This window comes from Phyllostomus hastatus, unplaced genomic scaffold, assembly GCF_019186645.2.
Source record: "Phyllostomus hastatus isolate PE091 unplaced genomic scaffold, TTU_PhHast_1.1 phas_scaffold_385, whole genome shotgun sequence".
NCBI lineage: Eukaryota > Metazoa > Chordata > Mammalia > Chiroptera > Phyllostomidae > Phyllostomus > Phyllostomus hastatus.
The window spans coordinates 202,710-229,006 of NW_025334026.1; the positions used below are offsets into that span (position 1 = coordinate 202,710).

At 41.9% G+C, this 26,297-nt stretch overlaps 1 protein-coding gene across 3 annotated transcripts in view; it reads left to right on the plus strand.

Moving 5' to 3' along the window:
• The first annotated feature begins 20,253 nt into the window (after positions 1 to 20,253).
• Positions 20,254 to 26,297, plus strand: part of CIITA (class II major histocompatibility complex transactivator) — a 52,340-nt gene continuing 46,296 nt past the window's right edge. For all 3 annotated transcript variants that reach the window (XM_045819668.1, XM_045819669.1, XM_045819672.1), the window contains exon 1: positions 20,254 to 20,600. In XM_045819668.1, coding sequence (XP_045675624.1) covers positions 20,318 to 20,600 — 283 coding nt within the window. In that variant the 5' untranslated portion in view covers positions 20,254 to 20,317. The remainder of the gene's footprint in view (positions 20,601 to 26,297) is intronic.

The window sequence follows — 26,297 nt, forward strand, 5'->3', positions numbered from 1 at the left end:
AGGTTCCTAGGCCTGTCCTCATTTTTTTGAATTCTTGTTTCTTCCTTCTTTTCTGTTTGGTTGTTTCTTTCTTCCCTCTGGTCCACTCCATTGATCCAAGTCCCAGTTTCCTTCCCATCATTATTGCTTCCCTGTACATTTTCCTTTATTTCACTTAGCATAGCCTTCATTTCTTCATCTAACTTGCAACCAAATTCAACCAATTCTGTGAGCATCCTGATCACCAGTGCTTTAAACTGTGCATGTGATAGGTTGGCTATCTCTTCATCACTTAGTTGTATTATTTCTGGAACTTTGATGTGTTCTTTCATTTGGGCCATTTTTTTTTTGTTCTTGACACTCCTGTTACTTAGTGAGGAGCAGAACCTTAGATGTTCACCTGGGTGGGGCAACCTACGTCACTGGGTTGTGACACAGTATGTGGGGGAGGGGTTAGAGAGGGAACAATGGTGCTTGCTCTGATCTCTGCAGGATTTCAGTCCCTTCCACCACTTCCCCCAAGCAAACTGGGCCCTTCTGGTGCTGATCCCTTCTGGTGGGTGGGTTTGTGTACATTCTAGGACCCTGTGGGTCTCTCCAATGAACTTGCCTGTGATGCTGGGAGTCTCTCCTGGAACCTCAACCCCCACAGGTGTTTTCAATCAGTGGTTTGCAGCTTTATTTCCTTACTCTCGGACCCTGGGCTGTGTGGTCTGTCTCACTCCCCAGTTTTGCCTGATTTATCTGCGCGTGAATGTGGGACCTCCCAGTCCACCCACTGCCTTGTGCGCTGTGCCCCCTCTACAATCTGCCACCTCACTGGGTCCGCCAGCCGCCGCTTTGCCACAGTCCTTTCCACCTGGCTGTCTGACTCCGCCCCTCCTGCTGGTCTGCATGAACATTTCTTCTTTAACTCCTTTGTTGTTGGACTTCTATACAGTTCAATTTTCTGTCAGTACTGGTTGTTTTTTGTTTCTAAATTTTTGTTGTCCTTATTTTGGTTGTGAGAAGAGGCACAGTGTGTCTACCTACGCCTCCATCTTTGCTGGAAGTCCTAGTTTTCTTTTTTAAATATACCTTATTGATTATGTTATTCCAGTTTTCCCAGTTTTTACTCTTTGCCCTGCTCCACCAGGTACCTCTGTTTCCTCCAGCAATTCCCTCACTCAGTTCATGTCTGTGGGTCATACATATAAGTTCTTTGGCTACTCCATTTTCTATACTGTTCTTAACCTCCCCCTGTCTATTTTGTACCTACCAATTATGCTTCTTATTCCCTGTATGATTCCCCCATTCTCCCCCTCCCTGATGATAACCCTCCATGTGATGTCCATTTCTGTGATTCTGTTCCTGTTCTAGTTGTTTGCTTAGTTTGTTTTTGTGTTTTTATTTGGGGGTGGGGGTTAAGTTGTTGATGGTTGTGAGTTTGTTTTCATTTTACTGTTCTTAGTTTTTGATGTTCTTTTTCTTAGATCAGTCCCTTTAACATTTCATTTAATAAGGGCTTGGTGATGATGAACTCTTTTAACTTGACCTTATCTGGGAAGCACTTTATCTGCCCTTCCATTCTAAATGACAGCTTTGCTGGATAGAGTAATCTTGGATGTAGGTCCTTGCTTTTCATGACTTTGAATACTTCCTTCCAGCCCCTTCTTGCCTGCAAGGTTTCTTTTGAAAAATCAGCTGATAGTATTATGGGAACTCATTTGTAGATAACTGTCTCCTTTTCTCTTGCTGCTTTTAAGATTCTCTCCTTATCTTTAATCCTGGATAATGTAATTATGAAGTGCCTTGGTGTGTTCCTCCTTGAGTCCAACTTCTTTGGAACTCTGAGCTTCCTGGACTTCTTGGAAGTCTATTTCCTTCACCAGATTGGGAAAGTTCTTCATTATTTTTTCAAATAAGTTTTCAGTTTATTGCTCTTCCTCTTCTTCTGACACCACTATGATTCAGATATTAAAACATTTAATGTTGTCCAGGAGGTTCCAAACTCTCTCTTCATTTTTTTTTTTGAATTCTTGTTTTATCATTCTGTTCTGCTTGAAAGTTTACTTCTTCCTTCTGTTTCAAATCATTGATTTGAGTCCTGGTTTCCTTCCCAGCACTGTTGGTTCCCTGTACATTTTGCTTTATTACACTTTGTGTAGCCTGCACTTCTTCCTCTATTTTGTGACCATACTCGACCATTTCTGTGAGCATCCTGGCTACAAGTGTTTTGAACTGTGCATGTGATAAGTTGGCTATCTCTTCATTGCTTAATGGTATTTTTTGTGGAGCTTTGATCTGTTCTTTCATTTGAGACATATTTTATTGTCTCAGTGCACCTGTTACATAGTAAGGGGTAGAACATTAGGTATTCTCCATGGCAGGGCAACCCACATTGCTGCATTGTGGTGCTGTATCTGGGGGAGGGTCTGAGAGGAAATAATGCCGCTAGCTTGGCTCTGGCTGGCTTTCAATCACTTCCCCCACTACCCACAAGCAGATTGGCCCTTCTGGTGCTGATTCTTGTTTGGGGGAGGGGGGTGGGAGTTGTAGACATTCCAGGGTCCTGTGGGTCTCTCCAAAGAACTCTCCTCTGAGGGTGGGAGTTTCTTTTGCCACCGCTGTTCCCACAGGTTTTTATGGCCACCGGTTTTGAGGTTTTATTTTCCCATGCTGGAACCCTGGGTAGCACAGTCTGTCCTGCTCCGTAGTTGTTCCTTCTGGTTTATCCACACACAAGTGTGGGACTGCCTAGTCTGCCAGCTGCCACCTCACCTGCCCCAGTCCTCCAGCCGTCAGCTTGCCACATGTCCTCTCCACCCCAGATGCCTTTCTCTGCCCCTCCTACCAGTCTGGATGAATGTTTCTCCTTTAACTCCTTGGTTGTCGGACTTCCATATAGTTCAATTTTCTAGCAGTTCTGGTTAGTTTTGTTTTAAAATTTGTTATCCTTCTTTTGGTTGTGAGAGGAAGTTAAGTGTTTCTACCTATGCCTCCATCTTGGCTGGAAGTCCTCCCTCCTGCGGTGGATTTTTATCCACCACACATGGATGTGAGACTACCCATTTCATGTCTCCTCGCCTCTCTGTGCATCTTTGCATCTCCACCCCTCCTACCCATCTGGATGAATGTGGCTTCTTTAAATTCTTGGCTGTCAAACTTCCATACAGCTTGATTTTCTGACAATTCTGAGTGATATTTGTTTTGTAGTCTAGTTGTATTTTTTCCTGTAGTTGTGCAAGGAGGCAAGGTATGTTTACCTATGCCTCCATCTTGAACAGAAGTCCTGGGCATTGAAGGGAACACAGCTCTGATGTCACCTGCTTTCTGTTGTTTTCTTTTTTGGATAGAAGTTACATTCAGTGCTGCTGCAGTTCCTCTCTGATCTCTCCAAGGCAAAGTTCACATGGATTTCATAGAATATAAGATGTTTGACCTGAAAGGGACCTTGGAGATCAGCTCCTCCTCATTTTACAGTGATGTCACCAGGCCCAGACAGGGGACATCACATGCCCAGTGTCACACAAGCCAGGGACCCTGCCAGCACCTCTACTTTCTGGCACCATTCCCAAGCAGGGTCCCTTTCCCTGAGATTACAGACAAATGAATTCCATAGGATCGACTTGTTGAGAGTGCTCTGCAGGGCAGCTGGTGGCCTGTGGCCTTATTGACACCTGTCTATGGAAGCAGTCTCAGAGAAACAGCTGCTGTGTCCTCTCAAGGAGCAGTGGCCTGAGAGTAACCATGTTGTAATGATACCATATTTCTAGGTTTCATGTTGAATCTCTGGCTGGGGCTACAGGAGGCAATAGATTGATGTTTCTCTCTCTCTGTCTTTCTCTCTCTCTCTGTCTCTCTGTCTCTCTCTCTCTTCACTGAAAACCCACTGTTCATTCTGGTGGCCAGGACTTTAGACACCAAAGTCAACAGTGAGGCTCAAACAACCAGGGACAATATGGGCCATTTCAGACTAAAGAAGCTCCCAAGAACTGTATTTTTAAAAGTCCTCTTTGTTTCCTCTTCTGTCTCTGTGGGAAATGTTTTAGTTAGCACCTGTGTATTTATGTGTCAAAGATATGATAAGATTTACAACTTTAAGAAACAGAAAGAATGCAAGTTTTCTCCCAGGAGTTTTGGGGTGTATTTCTCTATTATCAGAAGTCTAGGGTAATTGCTATATAACATTCCCCTTTGTATTAAGGTTTGGTTGGATGTCAAGGGGAACTCCATCCATTTCATTGTCAATCACCACTGCATTCTCCTCTTCATTTTCCTCACTTTCCCAGGATTCTATCTCTTAGCTTTCCAATCAGGCTTTGTCACAAGTTCTTGATCTTATCCTGTAGCAGTGTGTGCCCTTCTAGCTTTGCAAAATGGCATGGTAAGGTTTCCAACTTATCATCCTACTCTCCCACCTTGTTTGCCTGCCCTAAATCTGACAACGTAGGGAAAAGCTGTGGGTCTTTCTCTAATCTCAGCTCATTTTCCAGCTTTCTAACTGAGCTTTAGCCTCTAGTTGGGCATTGATGACTAGCTGAACTACCCACAGTAGAGACCAGCCCACTGAATAGTCAGGTTTCCCTTGTCTACTGCAATGTGTTAGGTGCAGTTCTTCAAACAATTGAATTAAAGCATCCAGCATTTTCAGGGTGTCCTTGTACTCATATAGCAGTCCACAAGTATTTGACATACAAGCCATTCCTCCCTACATAGAAGTCATGGCCAAGTTGAGATTTCCCCTGTGAATGCCTCTTTCCCAAGGCCAACTTCTTTGATTTCCTCATTTGCTTGCCAACTATTAGGTTACAACCTCTTTGGGAGCTTCCCAAGTGTAATCTGAAATTGGCCCCATACACAAAGGGCAGGGAGGGACCAAAGAAAGAGGCAGGCCCCTCCAGATTGGTAAGTAGCAGGTTTAATAAACAAGGGAACTGATATAAGTGGCTTGTCTTGAGTGGCTAACAGATGACTGGTTTTCTGTACCCACTCAACAAACTTCAAAGTTTATATAGAGGTCCTAGCTAGGTTCAGTCATGTACCAGGGGGCCTTACCTGGGGCTAGTCACACAGCCACTGCATATAGTCTCATCACCACATTTCTATCTCAAGGTTGCATTCTTGGAACAGCTCTAGGGCAGGGAAGGCAAGCAGAGCCCACAGTGCAAACAGGGGAGGGGAATGCCAGGGTCCAGTGCTGGGTCAGTATAAAGAACAACTGAACATACTTCAAAGAACTGAAAAATATAGTAAGTAAACATTAAAAATTAGTAGTCAGGTTAAACACCAGATTGTATTTTCTGGCTCACTTATTCTTAAGAAGAAAGATGTGAAAGATATGTTAAAAGACATAGAAAGTAGTGTGATAGGTCTAATATAAAACAAGTTGGAGTTTTAGAAGTAAATAATGGTAAAAGTGGGAAGGGGGCAATATTCAAAGATGTGACTGAGAAATCTCCAAAATGTCAAAAAATACTAGCTGTTGCCTATAAGTATCTCACTGAATCCTAAGCAAAATAAAAGAAAAAGTGAAAACTACAGAGCAAGAAAGAATGAGAGAACATCTCAAAAGAAGACAAATAAAGCACAGATCTGCCAAAACCAACAATTAGTCTGACAACTTTTTACTCAACAGCAACATGGAGGTCAGAAAAAAAAATGGGGCAGAGGGAGGGGAGAAATTAGTACTGAGAGAAAATAACCATCAATTTAAAAGTTCATAACCATGAGCGTGGGCTGGGAACCAAAGTGTCCCAGGTTCGATTCTCAGCCAGGGTACATTCCTGGGTTGCAGGCCATAACCCCCAGCAACCCCACACTGATGTTTCTCTCTCTCTCTCTCTCTCTCTCTCTCTCTCTCTCTCCCCCTCCCTCCCTTCCCTCTCTAAAAAAAGTAAATAAATAAAATCTTTAAAAAAATAAGAAAATAAAAAAAAATACCTTTAAAAAAAAAAACTTCATAACCAAAAAATTATCTCTTAGGAAAAATACCTACAGGAAAATAGTTTCAGACAAAAACAGATTACCATTAAAAAATCCACATCAAAGAAGATTCTAAAAGATGTTTAAGAAGGAAGGAAAATCCAAGCTGGAAGGCCTAGGATGCAAGTTGGAATGGTGAACAGATATTGGTAAATATGTAAGTAAATTGAAATGAAAACTAACTATAGAACAATTATAATGTCTAATTTGGATTAGAACTAAAAGACTTGATTATACTATTATTCATCTTCAGAGGGAGTAATTGATGTTAAAGTATTTTAAGGTTTTTATATTGTCTGAAAAAAAGTAAAACTATTGATTAGATTTAGACTTCATTAAATATTTATTTTCAAATAGCTACAGTGACCACTAAAAAAATGGGCATAGTATATACAGCTTCTGATTTCACTCCAAAGTGCTGAATGAGAAATAGAAAAAAAAAGAAAAGAAAAAATTCAGTGCAAAACAAGAAAAAAAGGAAAAAAAGAAAAAAACAGAGGGACAAATAGAAAGCACATATTATATTAATATATAAAGATAGATTATGATTACAATAAATGTAAATGGATCAAACGCTCCAGTTAAAAGATGATGAATTTTAGACTGGATATGTTTTTTTGTTTTTTTTTTTCAATTTGTTTATTGATTATGCTATTACAGTTGTCCCATTTCCCCCCCCTTCACTCCCCTCCGCCCTCACACCCTCTCCCATCCACATTCCCCCCCTTTAGTTCATGTGCATGTGTCATACATGTAAGTTCTTTGCCTTCTACTTTTCCCATACTATTCTTACCCTCCCCCTGTCTATTTTCTACCCACCATCTATGCTACTTATTCTCTGTACCTTTCCCCTACTCTCCTCCTCCCATTCCCCTGTTGCTAACCCTCCATGTGATCTCCATTTCTATGGTTCTGTTCCTGTTCTAGTTGTTTGCTTAGTTCGTTTTTCTTTTTGTTTTTGTTTTAGGTGTGGTTGTTAATAATTGTGAGTTTGCTGTCATTTTACTATACATGTTTTTAATCTTCTTTTTCTTAGATAAGTCCCTTCAACATTTCATATAATAAGGGCTTGGTGATGATGAACTCCTTTAACTTGAATTTATCTGGGGAGCACTTTATCTGTCCTTCCATTCTAAATGATAACTTTACCGGATAGAGTAATCTTGGGTGTAGGTCCTGGCCTTTCATGACTCGGAATACTTCTTTAAAACCCCTTCTTGCCTGTAAGATCTCTTTTGAGAAATCAGCTAACAAATGTATGGACACTCCTTTGTAGGAAACTGCCTCCCTATCTCTTGCTGCTTCTAGGATTTTCTCCTTCATTTTAATCTTGGGTAATGTAATTATGATGTGCCTTGGTGTGTTCCTCCTTGGGTCCAACTTCTTTGGGACTCTCTGAGCTTCCTGGACTTCCTGGAAGTCTATTTCCTTTGCCAGATTGGGGAAGTTTTCCTTCATTATTTGTTCAAATAAGTTTTCCACTTGTTGCTCTTCCTCTTCTCCTTCTGGTACCCTGTGATTTGGATGTTGGAATGTTTAAAGATGTCCTGGAGGTTCCTAAGCCTCTTCTCATTTTTTTGAATTCTCGTTTCTTCCTTCTTTTCTGTTTGGTTGTTCCTTCTTCCCTCTGGTCCACTCCATTGATCCAAGTCCCAGTTTCCTTCCCATCACTATTGCTTCCCTGTACACTTCTCTTTATTTCACTTAGTGTAGCCTTCATTTTTTCATCTAATTTGCAGCCAAATTCAACCAATTCTGTGAGCATCCTGATCACCAGTGCTTTGAACTGTGCATGTGATAGGTTGGCTATCTCTTCATCATTTAGTTGTATTGTTTCTGGAACTTTGATGTGTTCTTTCATTTGGGCCATTTTTTTTTGTTCTTGACAGTCCTGTTACGTACTGAGGGGAGGAACCTTAGGTGTTCACCTGGGTGGAGTAACCCACATCACAGGGTTGTGACTCAGTATGTGGGGGAGGGGTTAGAGAGGGAACAATGGTGCTTGCTCTGATCTCTGCAGGATTTCAGTCCCTTCCACCACTTCCCCCAAGCAAACTGGGCCCTTCTGGTGCTGATCCCTTCTGGTGGGTGGGTTTGTGTACATTCTAGGACCCTGTGGGTCTCTCCAATGAACTCGCCTGTGAGGCTGGGAGTCTCTCCTGGAACCTCAACCCCCACAGGTGTTTTCAATCAGTGGTTTGAGGCTTTATTTCCCCATGCTGGGACCCTGGGCTGTGTGGTCTGTCTCACTCCCCAGTTTTGCCTGGTTTATCTGCACATGAATGTGGGACTTCCCGCTCCACCCACTGCCTTGTGAGCCGTGCCCCCTCCATAATCTGCGGCCTCACTGGGTCTGCCTGCTGCCACTTTGTGCGCCCCAGGCCTGCCAGACACCACTTTGCCACGAGTCCCTTCCACCTGGCTGTCCAAGTCCACCCCTCCTACAAATCTGGATGAATATTTCTTCTTTAATTCCTTGGTTGTCAGACTTCCATACAGTTCAATTTTCTGTCAATACTGGTCATTTTTTGTTTCTAAATTTTTGTTACCCTTATTTTGTTTGTGAGAGGAGCCACAGTGTGTCTACCTATGCCTTCATATTGGCCAGCTAGACTGGATATGTTTTGTATAAGAGATATATTTAAAACTTAAGGCCCTGGTCAGTGTGGCCCACTGGATTGAGCACTGGCCTGTGGACTAAAAGGTTGCCAGTTCAATTCCCAGTCAGGGCACATGCCTGGGTTGCAGGCCAGATCCCCAGTTAGGGAGTGAGAAAGGTAACCAATAGCCGTTTCTCTTGCACATCATGTTTCTCTCCCTCTTCCTCCCTCTCCCCTCTCTCTCTAAAAATAAATAAATAAAATATTTTTTAAAAAAGTAAGTACTCTAGGGAAAGTAAAAGTCAAATAATGGGGAAGATATGCCAGGTAAACATAATCAAAAGTATGTCATTATATTAGTATGAGACAAATAAACTTCAAGGTAAAAGTATTGTCAGAGGTCAAGAGAGTAATTCCACAATGATAAAAAGCTCAGTTCAACAAGAAAATGTAACAATCGTAAACTTTAATTCACACAGCCTCAAAATAATATAAAGCAAAGATCTTCAGAATTACAACAAGAAATTGACTACTCCACTATTATTTTGGGGAAATTTTTGCTTGTTTTTTATTGATTGATAGATGGAACAGACCAAGTCCAGTGTAGATCAATAAGATATAAACATCACAATTAACTGGCTCAATCTAAGGAGCATTTGTAGGAAATTACATTCTAAATTTGGATGAATATACTTTATTTTCAAGTGCCCATAGAATGCTTGTAAACATTAATCATAAACTGAACAGATGACCTTAACAAACATCATACAAACTTTATTCTCTGACCACAATACTATTAAGTTATAAATGAATAATAAAATGACAACTAAAGGAATTAAAAACAGACTCTGTATGCAACATTTATCTCTTCAGACCTTGTGAAAATGGGACTTCATAAGAAGGAACAAAATGTACTCTGACCTGGAAACTTTGAACTTTGCTTACTAAATCCAACTAATCCACTTTCACTATTCAGTCTGTGCCCCTTTAAATCTTTTAGGGAAGAGATAATTTGCTGCCCAGCACTGCGTGTCAAACCTTCCAGGTGATTTCTTCCTGGTTTTCCTTTAACTGAAGTTAATTTCCCTCTTAAAGAGGTACTTACAGCTCTAGTCTCCTATTTTTCCCTTCTCAAAGGAGAGGCTTATCTTATTTGGCTTCTATATCTGTTAAGATATCTTCAAGATATTTCAGATTTAGCTTTAACTAATAAGAGTATAAGCTCCTTAAGGAATTTTTGTCTTTTTTGTTCACTGCTGTATCCCCATGCCTAATATAAAGTGTTGCACTTGGGTGAGGCACTCAATAAATGAATAAATTTGTTACATGCCTATGATGTGTCAGGCCAGGTATACATGTTTTATGCTAATAAATAATTTAGCTCTCAAACAATCCTGCAATGTTAAGATGATTAACACCATATCAGATGAGATTAAGGCCTTAAGGTACAGAGAAGTAGAATGGCTTGCTCAAGCTTGTACATGGCAGAATAGTTGACTTATAATAATGTTATAGTTGCTACAGGAAACAGTTATATTAGTATAAACTCATTCCACCAAGCTAATGAGTGTGTGTATGTATGTCTAAAGTCCTAAGGCTAGGGAGGAAAACAAGTCCCTATACCATGGTGGTACAAAAGTATGCATTTGTGTCATCTGAGGTCCTCTAGGAAGCATATACCAAGAAAGAGTTGGGGTACAAGATATTTATAGAGAATGACACCTGTTAAAGATAAATGAGAGAGACCACAGAAATAAGCAGATAGGTATCAACCCTGAAAAGAGGAAGAACACAGGAGGATTATGTAAAAACAGCCTCAGACTGTGGTTCAGCTCTGAGAAGGCTAAGCCAGGTCAACAGAGAGCCTGGGTATATAGATTGCCCATGGAAGAGCCCCACACTGCCCTGAAATGATGAGTCTTCATGTCATTGCCATGCTCAGTCATTGCCCAGGGACTGCCTAGGAAGCGTCTGGCATGGACTTAGAAGCTGAGGCAGAGCCCAGAAGCATCCACAGCTGGAAGCCGTCAGATGACTGCACACCATGTGGCTGGTTCTGTCTTGAGGACAACTGAATGGCACATCTCCATGGCTGTCACAGTCTTTGTGAAGGACTTGTATCACCTAATTTCTGTGACTAAGGCAGAGATTCAGGTGGCAGTCTTGTATGCTTTGACAGTGTACACTCTAACTAAATGCTAGCAGTTACTGGCTGTGTGACCTTAAACAGGACACTTGATGTCTGCGAGTCTCAGATTCATGTAGTTCCCAAACTCCTTTGGCAAATGTTAACTCTCTGGTAGAGAGCTGTTTGATCTTCTCTGCATCTCTAGAATTGACCCACTGGGAGAAACAGATGACTTCTTTATTTCAGGTCAAATTTGATGTCAGTAAGTGGCCCTAAGACCTCCTTGTTAAGAATGTGAAGAGGAATCATATCCTGGTTTTGAATCTTCTTCAAGCTTCATTATATCTTGTTGATAAGAAGACTATCCACTTTATAGGCTGGTGTAGAGGTTTCTCAATTGAAATAGATAATGCATAGTGCCAGAAGTAGTAATAATGCTATCGTTGGAACAGTGCTTATCATGATGGAGGTAGGAAGAGGGTGTAGACGATGGTGATTGTGAACGTGGTAGTGACTGATAACAACAGAGATGGGGTAGGTGGTGAAAGTAGTGGTGGGGAAGGTAGAAAAAATAGAGGTTGTAGGAATGATGATGATGAAGGTGGTGGAATGATGGTGATCATGGAAGTAATGGTGGCAATGATGGATGTGGTAGAGCAGTTGATAGTGGTGGTAATGGAAGGGGTGGGAAAGATAAAGGTGGTGATGATGGAAGGGGAGATGGTGGTGGTGGTGACGGCATTGGTGGAGGGGGTTGGTGAAACCGACTCTAGCAGTTCATTTGGCCCAGGTCTCCTGACTCTCACTTCTGGCCCACATGAGCCACAGTGAGTTGTGTCCTTCCCCTGTGGACTACATGCCAGTCCCCACCCATTCTCCCCTGTACCTCTGCAGTCACAAGCCAGAAATGATCTCCACCTGACTTGGGGAAAACCTAGGAAGCAAAGGTAGCAAGCAATTCACATGCTTGAGTGGTGACCAAGGTGACTTAGGCTGAGACACACCAGCCTATTTGTCCTGGTCTGTAGGTGGACCCACAGCAGCCACAGGGACCAGCCCTCTCATGCTCATGAAGCCCTGTGGACCCAGGAAGTTGGTCTCCCTGGCCTCTCAGAAAGAAGCAGCCAGGCCCTCTTCTCCTTTTGCAAAACCACAGACCAACATTCCTCCCCAGGTTCCTGCTCAGGTTCTGTGACATGACATCTCTGGGCCTCATCTCTTCAAGGAGGTGTTTAATGCCTACCTTGTGGTACCATCTATGATGATAAGACTATGTACAGGAAGTGTCTAGCTCCCCACTACTTTCACTCAAGAAATGGTATTTAAATATTTTAATACATCATCATTATCATAAGTGATCTCCAAATCAGTGGAACAAGAAATGCAAAGAAGATGATTGCCTTTCACTCAACAGGTGGGTGACCTCAAGAACTACCTAAGCCCTGAACTTGATCTAGGGACCTGAAGCATGAACATTTTGCATATGACCCAGGTAGCCTCTGCTTCTTCTCTGCAGACCCCTCTACATCCTCTCTTTCCTCTGTTTCTAGTCTCAGACCACAAGTTTCTCATCCCCAAGGCCAGACCATAGGTCGTGATTTGTGACATAGCCATGACAACATTCACTGAATCAGTGTTGCCCAAAGTGTGGCTCCTGCACCACCCTGCTGGTAACCAGATAACCAGAGAGGGAGGGTTCACCTAGAGGCTTTAAATAACAGTGAACCACATGGAAAGAAAAAGCGTCTCCTTTCAATTATTTGTAATCAGCACCATTATTATTATGAAATGGCTATTTTTGTAGATCAAAACAGACAAATACTAGCAATTTCTTATGATTAAGCCTAATAGGATTTTTAGACATACAAGAAGTTATAAAGAATAAGAACATGAATAGTTACGTAATCACAACTCTGCTAATGAAATAAAACATTAAAGTTTTATTGATGTCCCCAATGAATTTTTCCTGATACCCTTCCCATTTTCCCTCGTATCTCTGTACCCGCTTTGCTCTAGAAATAACCTGTCTCCTAAAATGACAGTTGGTAATTTTCATGCACATCTTCCCCTGTTATGAACCCCATCCCCAGATAATTTTTTGCAGACTACAGTTGGTTTTCTGCTCATTACATTTTTGAGCTCGGCATGTTAATATATGTAGGCCTACTTTATGTGTTTTACTATTGCATAGGATTCTATCATAAGGATATACAGCAATTTGTTTACACTATCTACTCTAGACTGCTATTTAAGTTGTTTCTAGGGTCTTCAGGTGATTTTTTATAGTCAATGAAATGACTATATTTTATTGGTCTTTGTTTATGTGTGTTATGCTTCAACTTTTTTTTAATTAATTTATTTATTTTTTAAATATTTTATTTATTTATTTTTAGAGAGGGAAAGGAGGGACATAGAGAGAGAGAGAGAGAAACATCAATGTGCGGTTGCTGGGGGTTATGGCCTGCAACCCTGGCTGGGAATCGAACCTGGGACACTTTGGTTCCCAGCCCGCGCTCAATCCACTGAGCTACGCCAGCCAGGCTTCAACTTTCAATAATAAAATACAATCACTCTGATTCCTTAAAACTTTGCTTTACACATTATTTTCATGTGGCAGCAGTTAAAAGCCACACAAAAGCTTACAAGGACTTACCTGACTCTACACATCATCTAAGAAGGAGCTAATCAAGTCACAGCTATTTAAAGATTAAATTATAGATATGTACAGTGTATCTGTCACTGTTCATGAGTATTATAATGCCTTCCTCTCTGAAACAGTCATTCTTAAGCATGTACACAATATACAGCATAGACATTTGTGTAAAATCACCCAACTTTATAACAAAGTCAAACAATTTTAAGATATACAGAATATAACTGGAATTGGGAATGGAACTCAGACCGTCCAACATCTTGCTCTGCTCCAGATGGCTGCCATACATGAGACAGGTTTAATGTGGTTGCTTTACTATGTTGGGTTGTTAACAGAAACCACTTTAAGACATTGTCCTTCAATACACAGAAAGATGAACAGCATTTTTATTTAAGATTATCAGTTTTTCATGGAAGTGTATTAAGGTAGCCCTAACAATACATAATTTGTGATCATTCTAGAAGGAATTGCAGGTGGACGATCATGAATGACCACAAAAGGTGTGGAGAGTGTACTAGCCCCTGAGCTCATGAGAAGAACACCTATAGCTGAATTCAGAACCCTTAGTAACCTGTTTTACTGGTCTCTTCTTAGAAATATAACACTCTCATGGATTTAGCAGATTATAGTTTTACGTTTACGTGTAACACCATACTATTATGAAACAGAAGGAGAAGAAATTGTAAAGACTCAACTGTTAAATTTTTACAGTTTGGGTTAGATCCCAATTTAACCTGACTAAGTTCATTTTAACAATGATAAATTCCTTCATTTCAAATGGGTCCATTATGTTTAATTCATTAAAATCTCACATACTCCTGAGTGTTTACAAAAGACATTTTCTGTATTCTTGTGCTGATTTTAATTTCTTTTTTCTCCCATTACAAATAATGCTGCTTCATGTGTCAAATGCACATGGGTAAGAATTTTCCTGGGGTATATACCAAGGAGTGGAAATGCTGGATGTATACTCTCATCTTCACAGGTATTGCCAACTTGTTACCCTAAGTGATGGCACTATTCCGTATGGTTTCCACGAGAGTTTTCATTGTTCTAGATCCTTACTAGTGGTTTTTAATTTTTTTTACTAGTTTGCTGATGCAGGCAGATTCAGCATGGTGCTAGTTTATATTTAACATCTCCCTAACACTTGCTAACCATACTTGGTCAAAAACTTCAAGCATAAGACTCTAAACTTTCATATTAACATTTTACTTCCCATGTGTTTGCCTACTATTCTTTGGCAAGTGATATTGATAAGGGACTCAAGACTCAGAAAATTGTAGCTTAAGGTAAAAAGCTTTAAGTCTAGCAAGTAATGTGTATGTTAAGCTTTTGTTTCAGAAACTGCAGATAAGGTCCATCCTGGCGGGGGTGGGGGTGGGGGGTGGGGAGGGAAGCAGCCGACCTTCTGGGGTACTGGCTAGAGATTACTGCCTGGGGACCTGTTGGAGGGATCTGGGCTTTTGTGTGACCACCTCCCCCGCCTTGGGAACAGCTAACTGCTGAGAACTGGAAGGCAGCAGCTTTGCTCACCTAATCCTCCCTGAATTTCAAAGCCCTCATCACACCTTGTTTATCCTCCCCCACACCCTTATAAAAGATCTGGTCAGGAAAGAAAAGGAAAGATGGTTTGTTAGGGTATGAACCTGCCATCTTCTCAGATCGCTGGCCATCTGAATAAAGCGCCCATAAAAGATTCAATCGCTGTCATTGCTTATTGGATTTGGTAGTGACAGGCAGCCCGAATGCCAGTGTTTTTTCCGGTTAAAATATGACTTCCCAACTGTGAAGTTTCCTTCTAGGATAAACTAAGTAAATAAACCAGATTAACGCAAAATATCTGGTAAATAATAGTACAGGTGGCATGGGAAATAAAATTATGCAGGAGGATCTGAATGTCCTTAGAAGAGGGAAATTCCACCCTCATGACTAATCACAGGGGGAATATCATGGAACTCTGACACCAATGGGTTCTGCAGCTGAGTAACACATCTCTGAAAATGGCAGCATTTCAGAATGGAAAGAGATCTTAGAAATCATGTATTATGACCCACTCGTTTTGCAGGTGACGAAATTGTGGTCAGGAGAGAGGAAATGTCTTGCCTGTGGTGGCACAATGAGTCAGACTGAGTAGAGGCTGGCATTCAGGCTTTCCTGACCAAACTCATGACTTGGTAGTGGCTGGATTGATAGGAAAGAGGAAGACACCTTACAAGTAGCAAGAACTTATCCTTATCCCTGGTTCAGTGTACCCAATGTTTGCTCTTTCATTCTCCATCATCCCTCCTTGGATGCTTGGGGATGGACTCCCATGTGTGGGCCTCTCTCCCAAGGGCCTCAGAGATGAGGTCCTTAAGAATATAAGTTCCTTCTTCTAAAGTGGGCAACGGGAGGGGTGTGGGGAGGGCAAAGGGGATAAATAACTAGAACAACTGTAAAACATATACATAAAAATAAATAAATAAAATAAAATTTTATTTTTCAATTACACTTTGCATTCCATTTTATTTCGTATCAGTTTCAAGTGTACAGCATAGTGGTCAGATAATCATATCATTTACAAAGTGATTTCCTCCTATATTTTCAGTACTCACCTGGCACCACACATAGTTATTGACAACATTATTAACTATATTCTCTGAGCTGTATTTTATATCCTTGTAACTATTTTGTAACTACCAATTTGCACTTCTTAATCTCTATCTTTTGCACCAAGCCTCCTAACCCCCTGCCTTTGGTAACCATCAGTTTATTTTCTGTTTTATATTAGTTTAAACAGCTTCAAAACAAAAATAGTAAGGCTATTGCCAATGTGGAAAAAAATAAGATTATATAAATATGAAAGGATATAGACAAGGTTCTGTATTGAAGTAGAATTTATAATGACAAAAAGATTGAATGCTATCTTAAAGACCAGCAAGTATAGATTGGGTTAGTCCAAGCAGTGGAATACTATTGACAATAATCTTTTTCAAGTGTATTGTTGACATGGTATATTACTTTTAGAAATCAAACAAAAATACTGATCTCATTTTCAATAAGATCACAGTATGATAAAAATGGGCGTGTGGCAGTAGAATGTATAATGTATTTGAAATATAAATTCAATATTTTGTGTTTTGTTCACTAAAAATTAAAAAGAAAAAGAAAAGAACACAAATTCCTTATATCTCCCAATACCACCCCCCAGCCCCCCACCCCACCCCCACCCTGCCAGCTCCTCCACAGCCATGGCTGGAGATCCCATGCCATCTATTCCATCTGTGAAAATTCTCTTTTGGCTCCTTCTTTCCTAACTACCTAATTTTAAGCTCCTCAGATCTTTTTCTCTCAGGTCTAATTGATGGGCATTACCACCTTGTCCAAGAAAATGCATGGTCTTCCAACTGCTGAGAAAAGAAACCTCAGAAAGGGGGCAAGCAGGAGAAACCTTCCTCTTCCCCTCTAGCTGCAGTAAAGCAGTGGCTGTTCTGCATCACAAAGTTAGTTCTGGTAAAATTGAAAACATTTGCACAAATACCCATTGCATTCTCCTGCTGTGAGAGAAGACCTGTGTAAAGATGCAAAGCTTTGTTTTGTGATTATAAAACTATTCTTGAAAGTGTTATTTCTACAAAGGAGTCTTAAGATAGGAAGCCTGCAAAAATTAGTGATTTGCCCTCTGAATTTGCCTTTTAATGCCTAAAAAGTATGCATTTTTAATTATCTTAATTGATAATTTGTTGCCCTGGGAACTATTTTTACATTGATGTCTCTGATTACTTAAAAGCATAAATACTTTGCTAGATGAAAAGAAGAGCTTTGTAATTTCCCCTTCTGCCTTTATGCACAAAGTTTATAATGCCATGATCTTGTTGGACTGCTTATTCAAACAAAGAGTAGAGAGTCCATCTCATTTAAAAGTCTGCATTAATTTCTATTGCTGTTTAGCTATATCCTTTTGCATTATGTTTTAGTGACTGCCCAAGGGATGATAATATACATCTTCCATTTCTCCCTCTTGATGTAAAATATAGAGACCTTGCAACTATATAGGTCTAACCATTCTTTATGCTCTAGTCATCATATGTATTGTATCTACATATATTTAAAAGTCACAAGACAATAATATAACTTTTGCTTTAAGTAATTGTGTTTTTAAATAAGAGAAAAAAATTCTTTTTATTCTCACCCAAAGACATTTTTTCATTGTGTTTTAGAGAGAGAGGAAGGGAGAGAGAGAAACAGTGATGCAAGAGAAGCATTGATCAGATCATTGCCTCTGGTATGCACCCAGATCAAGAATCTGGGATAGAACCCACAACCCAGGCATGTGCCCTGATTGGGAATCAAACCTGCATCCCTTTGGTTACCAGGTGATACTCCAACCAACTGAGCCACACTGGCCAAGGTGGGATTACTATTTCTATTGCTCTTTGATCATCCCTGTAGATTTCTAACTGGTATCATTTACCCTCCACATAAAGAATTTACTTTAGCATTTCTTAAGTGTGTAGGCCTGCTGCAACACATTTTTAAAATTTTCTTTTATCTGAAAATATCTATGTATTCTGCATTTTTTGAAGGACATTTTCACTGGATTTAGAAATCTGGGTTGACAATGTCTTTTCCTCTTAGTTCTTCCCAGATACTGTTACATAGTCTGGCCTCAATGGTTTCCATTGCTCTCCTGTACATAATATGCTGTTTTGATCTGGTTTTCAGCAGTTTGACTATGATGTACCTAGGTGTAGTTTCCTTGTATTTATCCTGCTTGGAGTTTATTAAGTTTCACAGAAATTTTGGGCTCCATTTCTTTCATTCTTTTTCCTGCCCTATTCTTTCTCTTTACCTTCTGTGACTCCAAATATGTATAAGCTGGACATTTTGACATTGCCCCCAAAATTCTTGAAGCTCATTTTCTTCAATCCTTTTCTCTCTGTTATTCAGATTAAATAATTTTTATCATTTCATCTTAAAGTTTTTCTTTCTGTGTTCTTCCCTAATTTCCTCTTAATCCCAGTGACTTTTAAAATTTGATATATTGTACTTTTCACTTTGATAATTTTCTATTTTTATGATGAAATTCCATATCTTTTTATTTTTATGAGCATATTTTCCTTTATATTCTTTATGTCTTTTTTCATTCATGGTTATAGTCACTGCTTTAAAAATCGTCTACTAATTTCAACACGTGGGTCACCTTTGGGTCAGTTTTAATTGGTTGTCTTTTTTTTGCAAATGGGTCCCTTTTCCTGTTTCTTTATAGTCAAGTAATTTTGGATGTATACTCCATATCATGAATGATTGATTGTAAATACTCTGGAGTCTATTATAATAGAACCAGTGTTCATTTTGTTTTCATCCTTCACAGGCTCATAACTTGGCTGGCATCAAATGCAAAGTCTCCTAGCCCCTCCCCACCCCCACAGTAGGTTGTAACTCAAATCTCAGTTCAGTTCCCTTAGCCTTAGCTGAGCTCTCTGAAGTCTGATCATAGATATGTATATGATTCAGTGGTCAGCTAGAAAAAATTGGTCAGTTTATACATAGAATTTGAAGCAACTTCTCTCTGCTTCTCTCCTTTCTCAAACTGCTATGCCCACTTTCCAGCAGAGGTTGTCATCCCAAATTTTGTCCTCTGGTCATTTAGGGCAGTAATCCTTTGTATGTTTTAACAGAGTTTGAGTTGCCGGCATAGCAGACTAAAGGAGGCCTGCCTTCAGACTAAACGTGTGAGCTAAGAATACACCAGGGGTATTCTTGTCCTTCACAAGTTGACTCCCTTCTAGTATCTGCCTTCTCTGGTCACTCTCCAGTGGCTTCAGGTAGTTATTTTCTATATTTTTTCCCCAGAGTTTATAGTTGTCATCTGTGGTAGAGTTGATCAAATAGAAGCCACTCAGTCATACTGGAGGTGGCAATCCTTATTTGGCTCATTTAAATGAGCAAATGCAAATGGTCCCATCTAAGAGATGGTAAATCTGAGGCCCAGAGAGGAAACAAGGTCACGGGTCTTTCAGAGTGGGCAGAGGGAACAGGCAGGTATGATTAAAAAAAATTGGTTTGGGGATTTTTAGAGGAAAATCCTAAAAGAGACTGACTCCTGTGCAAAACCTCTGTTTAATGCACTAGTAAATTGGGGATAATATTAGTATACAGTCAATGTTCATTACGTGCTTATTCAGTTTAATGCTAAGTCCCTTAAATGCATTATCTCTTTTAATCCTCAAGACAACTAGATGAGATGGGACTACTTTTAACAGAATATTTTGCAGGGGAAGAGACTGAAGTTTAGTGAGGCTAAACCCAACATGACACAGATTTGTTTGCATGATTAATCAATAATCATAATGATGAAAATAAAAATCAAAAGTAATGGCTCATATTTATCCAACTATTATATTGTTAATAATGTGATGTGTTCTATACACTGTGAGTGTATTTAATCCTCCCAACAATTCTGTGAGGTAACTACTGCTATTATCACTCTACATTCTCCTGTGGAAGGCTAGAAGAGGCTGAGTGACTTACCCAAGGGCACACAATCAGCAAGCAGTCCATCTGGAATTTGAACCCAGGCAGATTAGCTCCAAACCCAATTGCTCAACCTTTATGGTCCAATTGCCTTCTTGTTATAAAACATCTGAAAAAGCCTTTTGCTTTAGAGGTCTTCAGTCAGAAGACCTCCAAGGTTTCCTTCCTTTTAGTAAATACAGGATTACATTAAATGGAATCCTCAAGGCTCCTGGCTTCTCTGGCACGTGCACACTGCTAGTACCTGCAACTATCTATGGGGTCTGAATCCAGCCAAGAGCCCATCTCCAACCATTCACCAGACACCCCAGCCTACAATGCAAATGAGGAAATCTTCCTAAGCAGGAATAAACTACAATAAACTGCAGAGGTTCCCTCATCCTGTTTTTCACTTCATGTTTTAGATGCTACAGACCGCCTAAGCAGAAATCCCAGGCTCTGGCCCTGGGCAGCTGCCCTCCTCTGAGTGCTGCCATGAACCACTTCCAGACCATCCTGACTCAGGTCCGGATGCTGCTCTCCAGCCATCAGCCAAGCCAGGTGCAGGCCCTTCTAGACAACATGCTACATGAAGAGCTTCTCTCCAGGGAGTACCACTGTGCCCTGCTCCACGAGCCTGATGCAGAGGCACTGGCCAGGAAGATCTCCTTGACTCTGCTGCAGAAAGGAGACCCAGACTTGGCCCTCTTGGGATGGGCCTGGAGTGGGCTGCAGTGTCCTATGGTTGAAAAGGATCCCAGCTACCAGGACTATGGTGGTAAGTTGACATCCCCTTTGTTCCAGGAGCAATGACTAGCCCTAGGCACGTCAAGGATTTTCCTTCCTCTCTGAAAGGGAAGTCAATGTGAGCATTCCTGTTCCAAGATGGGAAGACAGAGCTGGGCAGGAATCAGGGCTTCTGGTAGAGCTGGCAGGAGCAACAAGGGCTTGGGGACCTCAGTCTGTGATGATGTGGGTGCTGGAGCCTTGCTCCCCACTCTGCTTGAGAGAAAACCCTCCTGGAGGCATGTAGCCAAATGCCCTCTTGATTTCTATTCTCTGAGTTGCCTTGATGTGTGAGGCACTGTACTGAGCATGGGGGCTGGGGGCACAGATGGACATATCAGGTCTTGCATGTGCAAGGGGCTCATAGTCCAGTGGGGAAGACAAATGCAGGCACAATCCGTGTGATTCAGTGATGGAGAAATGAGGTGCCACACATAAGAGGGGCCAAAGTGCTGGAGAGCGAAGAATGCTGTGTGTGCATTTGTGCAATTATATGTGTGTGAGGATGTGTGGGGTCAGATATGTCCATGTACATGCATTTTATGTGTGTGCATCTGTGTCATGGAGAGAGACAGAAATAGAAGGACAGACAGGGAGAGAGAAAGGAAGGGAGAGACAGAATAGAGACAGAGATAGAGAGGAGGGATGCAGGGAGGAAGTGAGGGAGGAAGGGAGAGAGATTGGGGAGAGACAGAGAAAGAAGGTGAGGAAAAGAGAGAAAGGGGGGGGGGAATAAGGACTAGATCACAAGGAGAGAGTTGCTTATTTTGAAAGTTGATGACACTTGGTGTATCTTAAATCAGAAAAAAACTTACACCATATGTTTTAGTCACAGCCTTAGCTCTTCAAACATGTTAGGTCTTCCCAGAGTTACAAAGAATTTCTCTTCATTTCAAACAACCTTCTTCCCAAAGACATGTGTTGGTTCTGTCTTCATCTTTATGCAAATCTGTGTTTTCCAATTTTATGACTAGGCATCATAAATTCCTAATCCTCCTTGGTCCCTTTGTTGTTTTAGAGTAACTTGGAAACTTGAGATAATGACAATAATTCACATTCCTTGAGTACTTACTGTGTGCCAGGTACAACCTAAACACATTCAAACACCTTTTTAGGTTGTTCTCACATCCATCTTAAGCCCTTTGATGATCTCCATCTTGATTTTACACATAAAGAAGAAACAGAGACTGCTCAGAAGTGACACAAGTCACTTGTGACCTGGGTCCCCAGGTGGGAAGGGGTGGAGGCAAAAAGTGGTGGAGTCAGGATTTGAAGACAGACAAGCTTTTGTCCTCAACTTGGCCTTGAGGGGTAAAAAGCCTTTTGATGGTCTTGTCTTTGGCACCAGGGTGGTGTAATGATTTCTCCAACTCTTCTGCCAAGACACAAATTTACCTGGGGTTGGCTCTCCTGTGGTTAAATTCTCACCCAGAAGGTCTCATGGACATATCTTTTACTCTTTCTCTCCTAACAAATCTGTGGAGAAACAGGCATCTTTACATCTGAGTGATCTCCCTGACTTCTTAACCAGCAGCTAGCTGCCTGCAGCCCACGTGGGGGTGAAGGGAATGGGGTTGCAGAGACCAACCTTGGGGGAAGTCAAAACTTTCATCTCTCCTAGACACACCCCCTCTGCAAACTGCACGCTACTTCAGACACCTCTGCCCTCCCTTCTCTCTCTGGTTCCTGTTACTTAACTGCATTTCCTCCCTGGGGATATAATATTTTTATTTCTAATCCCACATGACTCTAGAAAAGGAACTGGGCTCAGGGTCACATGGTCTTCAGGAGGCTGGGAGAGAGAGAGAAGGATAAATCTCTTTCTTTCCTGCTCCTTCTGTCTTCCAGGTCAGCCACTCTCTGGGACTGAAGGCTTGACACAGGCCTGGACTTATATGTGGCTGTGGTACAAGTGGGGAGTCAGCAGTTGTCAGAGGGGGCAGAGAACAGGAAAGACGTTTGTGTGGTTTATAAATAAAGGCACTGACTTTAGTTTCACTGGAGGTTCAGAAAAGGAAATCATCATGTGAAGTTTTGTAACTCTCTCCACAACCCTATAACGATCTTCATCCTTCACTGCTCTAAACCTTGCACTGCCCCCAGCCACACCCCATGTCACTCAAAGAGAAGCTAAATCAGGACAATGGCTCAAAAAACTCTTCCTGATTGGGCTTGTATCACCACTCTGCTCTCATCACCTACTTCTGCCTTGCTTATACTCCAGGCATGCTGGCACCCTGGCTGTTCCTACAGCAAGCCTCAGGACCTCTGCACCTGGAGTTCCCTCCACCTAGAACTCTCCTCCAGATATCCTCTTGGCCAACCACCTCATGGCCTTCAGCTCTTTGTCTAGATGTCACCTTCTCAATGAGGCCTGACCCAACCATCCCATTTAGAATTGCAACTACCCCGTCACACTCTGAACCCCCTCCCTCAATTACTATTTTCACCTTAGTATATTTTACTTTTGTATGTTTATTTTCTGGTTCTCCCACTGGAAAATAAGTTCCATGTACTCAGGGATCTATGTTTTGAGCATAGGTGCCTCCCAACGGTCTGATATAGGATAAATATGCAATATGCAATATGTGTTTTTTGATGGATGGGTGGATGGGACTCTGGGTGATGAGTGGATGGATGGGTGGATGGAGAGATGGATGGATGGGTGGGTAGTTGAGTGAGTGAGCAGGTGGTTGGGTGTGGTGGGCTCCGGCCAGCAGAGTCCGCCTGCTGTGACTGATGGCCACTCTCTCAGAGGAGAGCACCCCAACCCTTGCCTAGACAAGTTTTTATTGTTTTTCTTAGGTCTTATACCAAAGAAGGATTTATTATCTATTACACAGAATATTATTGTCTACATTTTAGGTATGATCAAGGAAATGAAATTAACATATGCAGAAGGGAAAGGTGGTGAGCTGATCAGCTCTGTCCTTGGGAAAATTCACACAGGCTTTGGAAATTACCTTGAAGATAGACAATACACATCTACTGTTTCAGACCAGAGTAAGAGTTTTAGCAAGAGTAAGCCATAACAGTCTGTATGCATTTTCTAGGCCTGATTCCCACGGGAAAACTCAGTTTGAAGGTCTGGCTCCTGCCCACCACCTCACTTCTGTAGGTTTTCCATACAGAGCTGAGTCACATTTGCCAGACCAAATCAAACCAGTTCCCTAAAGTTGGGTGGATGGGTAGGTGGATGGATAATGGGGGTGGGTGGATGCGGAAAGGGTATGTAGATAGGTGGGTGGGTAGGTGAATAGTTTGTGTACTACCATCATTCTCACTTTACAGATGAGTAAACTGAGGCACAGAGAGGTTAAGTAATTTGCCTCAGGTCATGGCCTGGGGAAGGGGGATATTGTATCTCCCAAGTTCAGATTTATTGCTGCACTTTTCGCTTGGCTACCTCTTTTAAACAGCCCAAAGGAATACCGTAAAAGTATCAAAAACAGGTTAACCAGCTTCAGACTGAAACTAGCCAGATGATTCAGAAAGTACCTTCCGATACTACAGCAAATTTGGCTGCAATTTTGCAGAAAGCCCACTTCTGGGGATGTGGCCTTGGGAGTTTGACTCTGTGCTACACAAAGCAGCATGTGTACATCCAGCCCCAGGCAAGCTCCTGGTGGGTTGTTGGGGAGAAGGTGGTGGGGAGGCCCAAGACTCGAGGTCCTTGCCCTGACAGAACTCAGCAGCTTCACTGGGGAATTAGAGCAAATGCTCAGGCATTCTTTGGTCCACTGGGGGTGACAACTCCTGGAAGAGCTATCTAAGGCCAGAAAAGAAGTTAGGAGGGCAATGATGATAAAAGAACCCACCTGGAAGCTGGATTGTTCTGAGTCTGAGGCCATGCTCTGCTATGTACAACCCCTGTGACCTTGGCTATGTGACTAAACCACCCTGACCTTTTGTTTCTTCATCTCTAAAATGGGAGTGATGATATAAACCTCCTGGTAGCAGCTAGGAATGAGAGGCCAGAGTGGAAATAAAGACAGGGCCCTTGCCATTATGATCTAACAAAGAACTTAATACAGGGAGCTAGAGACAAAAGGGAGACCTGTCTAACCATTTAACTCAGCAGTCCTGAGATCGGCTTGATAAGATTGCCGGGTGTCCTGAGCATTACAAGCAAAATAGCTCGGGGGAGGGGGAGTTCTTGAGCCTGTGCTGAGAAAAGGGGGGCTTCATAACAGTCTTACTAAGATCGTGGGATACTCTGAATATCACAAGCAGGAATCGCACAGGAGGAAGAGGAGGGCCTATGCTAGGAAAGAGGGCCTCTGTGACAATTTCACTAAGACAAAGAGTCTTGACTGGGAAAGAGAAAGCATTTGCAGCTGTACACTGTTCCCAAGGGGAAGAAGGAGGAGGAACCTGGAAACTGACTAAGGTATATAACCCCTGAACTCCAATGGTCAGCGTACTTAGATTAGCTAAGCACTTGTAACCTCAGCTCTAGTGTATAGAACAAACTTATTAACAAACTTACTAACAATGTTTTTTCCTCTGTGGGACATTTAGACTTGCCGTGCCTGCTTGCAGCTTTGTGCTTGTATGTGTTTCATAAATAAACTTGCTCTCTCATTTCCACTACACAGGACACATGCTAGTGTCTCACTTGAACTATTCTCTTGCAGGCGAGATAAGAACCAAGGCCTTGATGCGGGTCTATCTCCCCCCTCCAGAACTCTCCCAGGGCTCCAGTGAGGCCTAAATGAGATGGCAGCTGGAAAACTTTCCAAGGCGGTGCTTGGCTTTAGGCAGATGATTCTAGGAAGATAAATAGCAAGGAGAACTGGACAAGGAAGAAATAACCAGCAGTTTGAGGAGCTGAGAAAACAATCATGCCTGTAGTCTCACTGGGAGCCCCACATAATATCTAGATACTCGTTCCATGCGAACCACAGTGCTGAGTGTTTGGGTGCTGTCAGCACCTGAGCAATGAGTCAATGTGGCCCCTGCCTCAGATTGGCACATTAGTTAATTGGGCTGTGTCCTCAGAGGGCCTGAATTCCAGTCGTGGCTCCCTGATCCCAAGGGCTGTGACTGGGAGTACTTCCTGGGACACATTTGGGCCTGTTTCCTCCTCTAAAAGATGGAGCTAATAATAGTGCCCAGAGCAGTGTTCTGAGGATTCAGTGACCTCATCCAACATAAGGCACATGAGTTTCTGGCAAGAGGAAAGCTGGTTCTAACTCATGAGCCTTGAGGGTGTTGATGGGGCAAGCACAGACCTGAGGTGAAGAGAAGGATGATTAGGTGAGGTCAGACGTAGCCGGCCTTGCGTTTGTGAACTGGTGAACAGAGTGAGGGGCAGCAGTGCATTTTGAGCATGCTTTTCCTGGGGCTGTAGGACATGTCCTCCTCCTCCCCTGCCACCCCATTTTATATCTTATTGTTTTCTTCAGCTTTCCTTTGTTGTTACATCACTCTCTGTTTCCACAATGTGATATTTTTGCCCATGAGAACTCTGTTTTAGAAACCATAGGACAAAGGTTCCCTTTATGATGTTGCCTGATTTATTAAAAAGGGAGGGACACACTTCAAGCTGACAAACTCTTCCTCCAGCTTCCTTCCCCATTTGGCCCTTAGGATGAGAGCCACCAGGGCTGGGGCCACAGACAGAAGAAGCACTGCACCCTCCCTCCTTCTTCCTTTCCCCAAATGCTGTGCTGCTCCTATTGGGAAG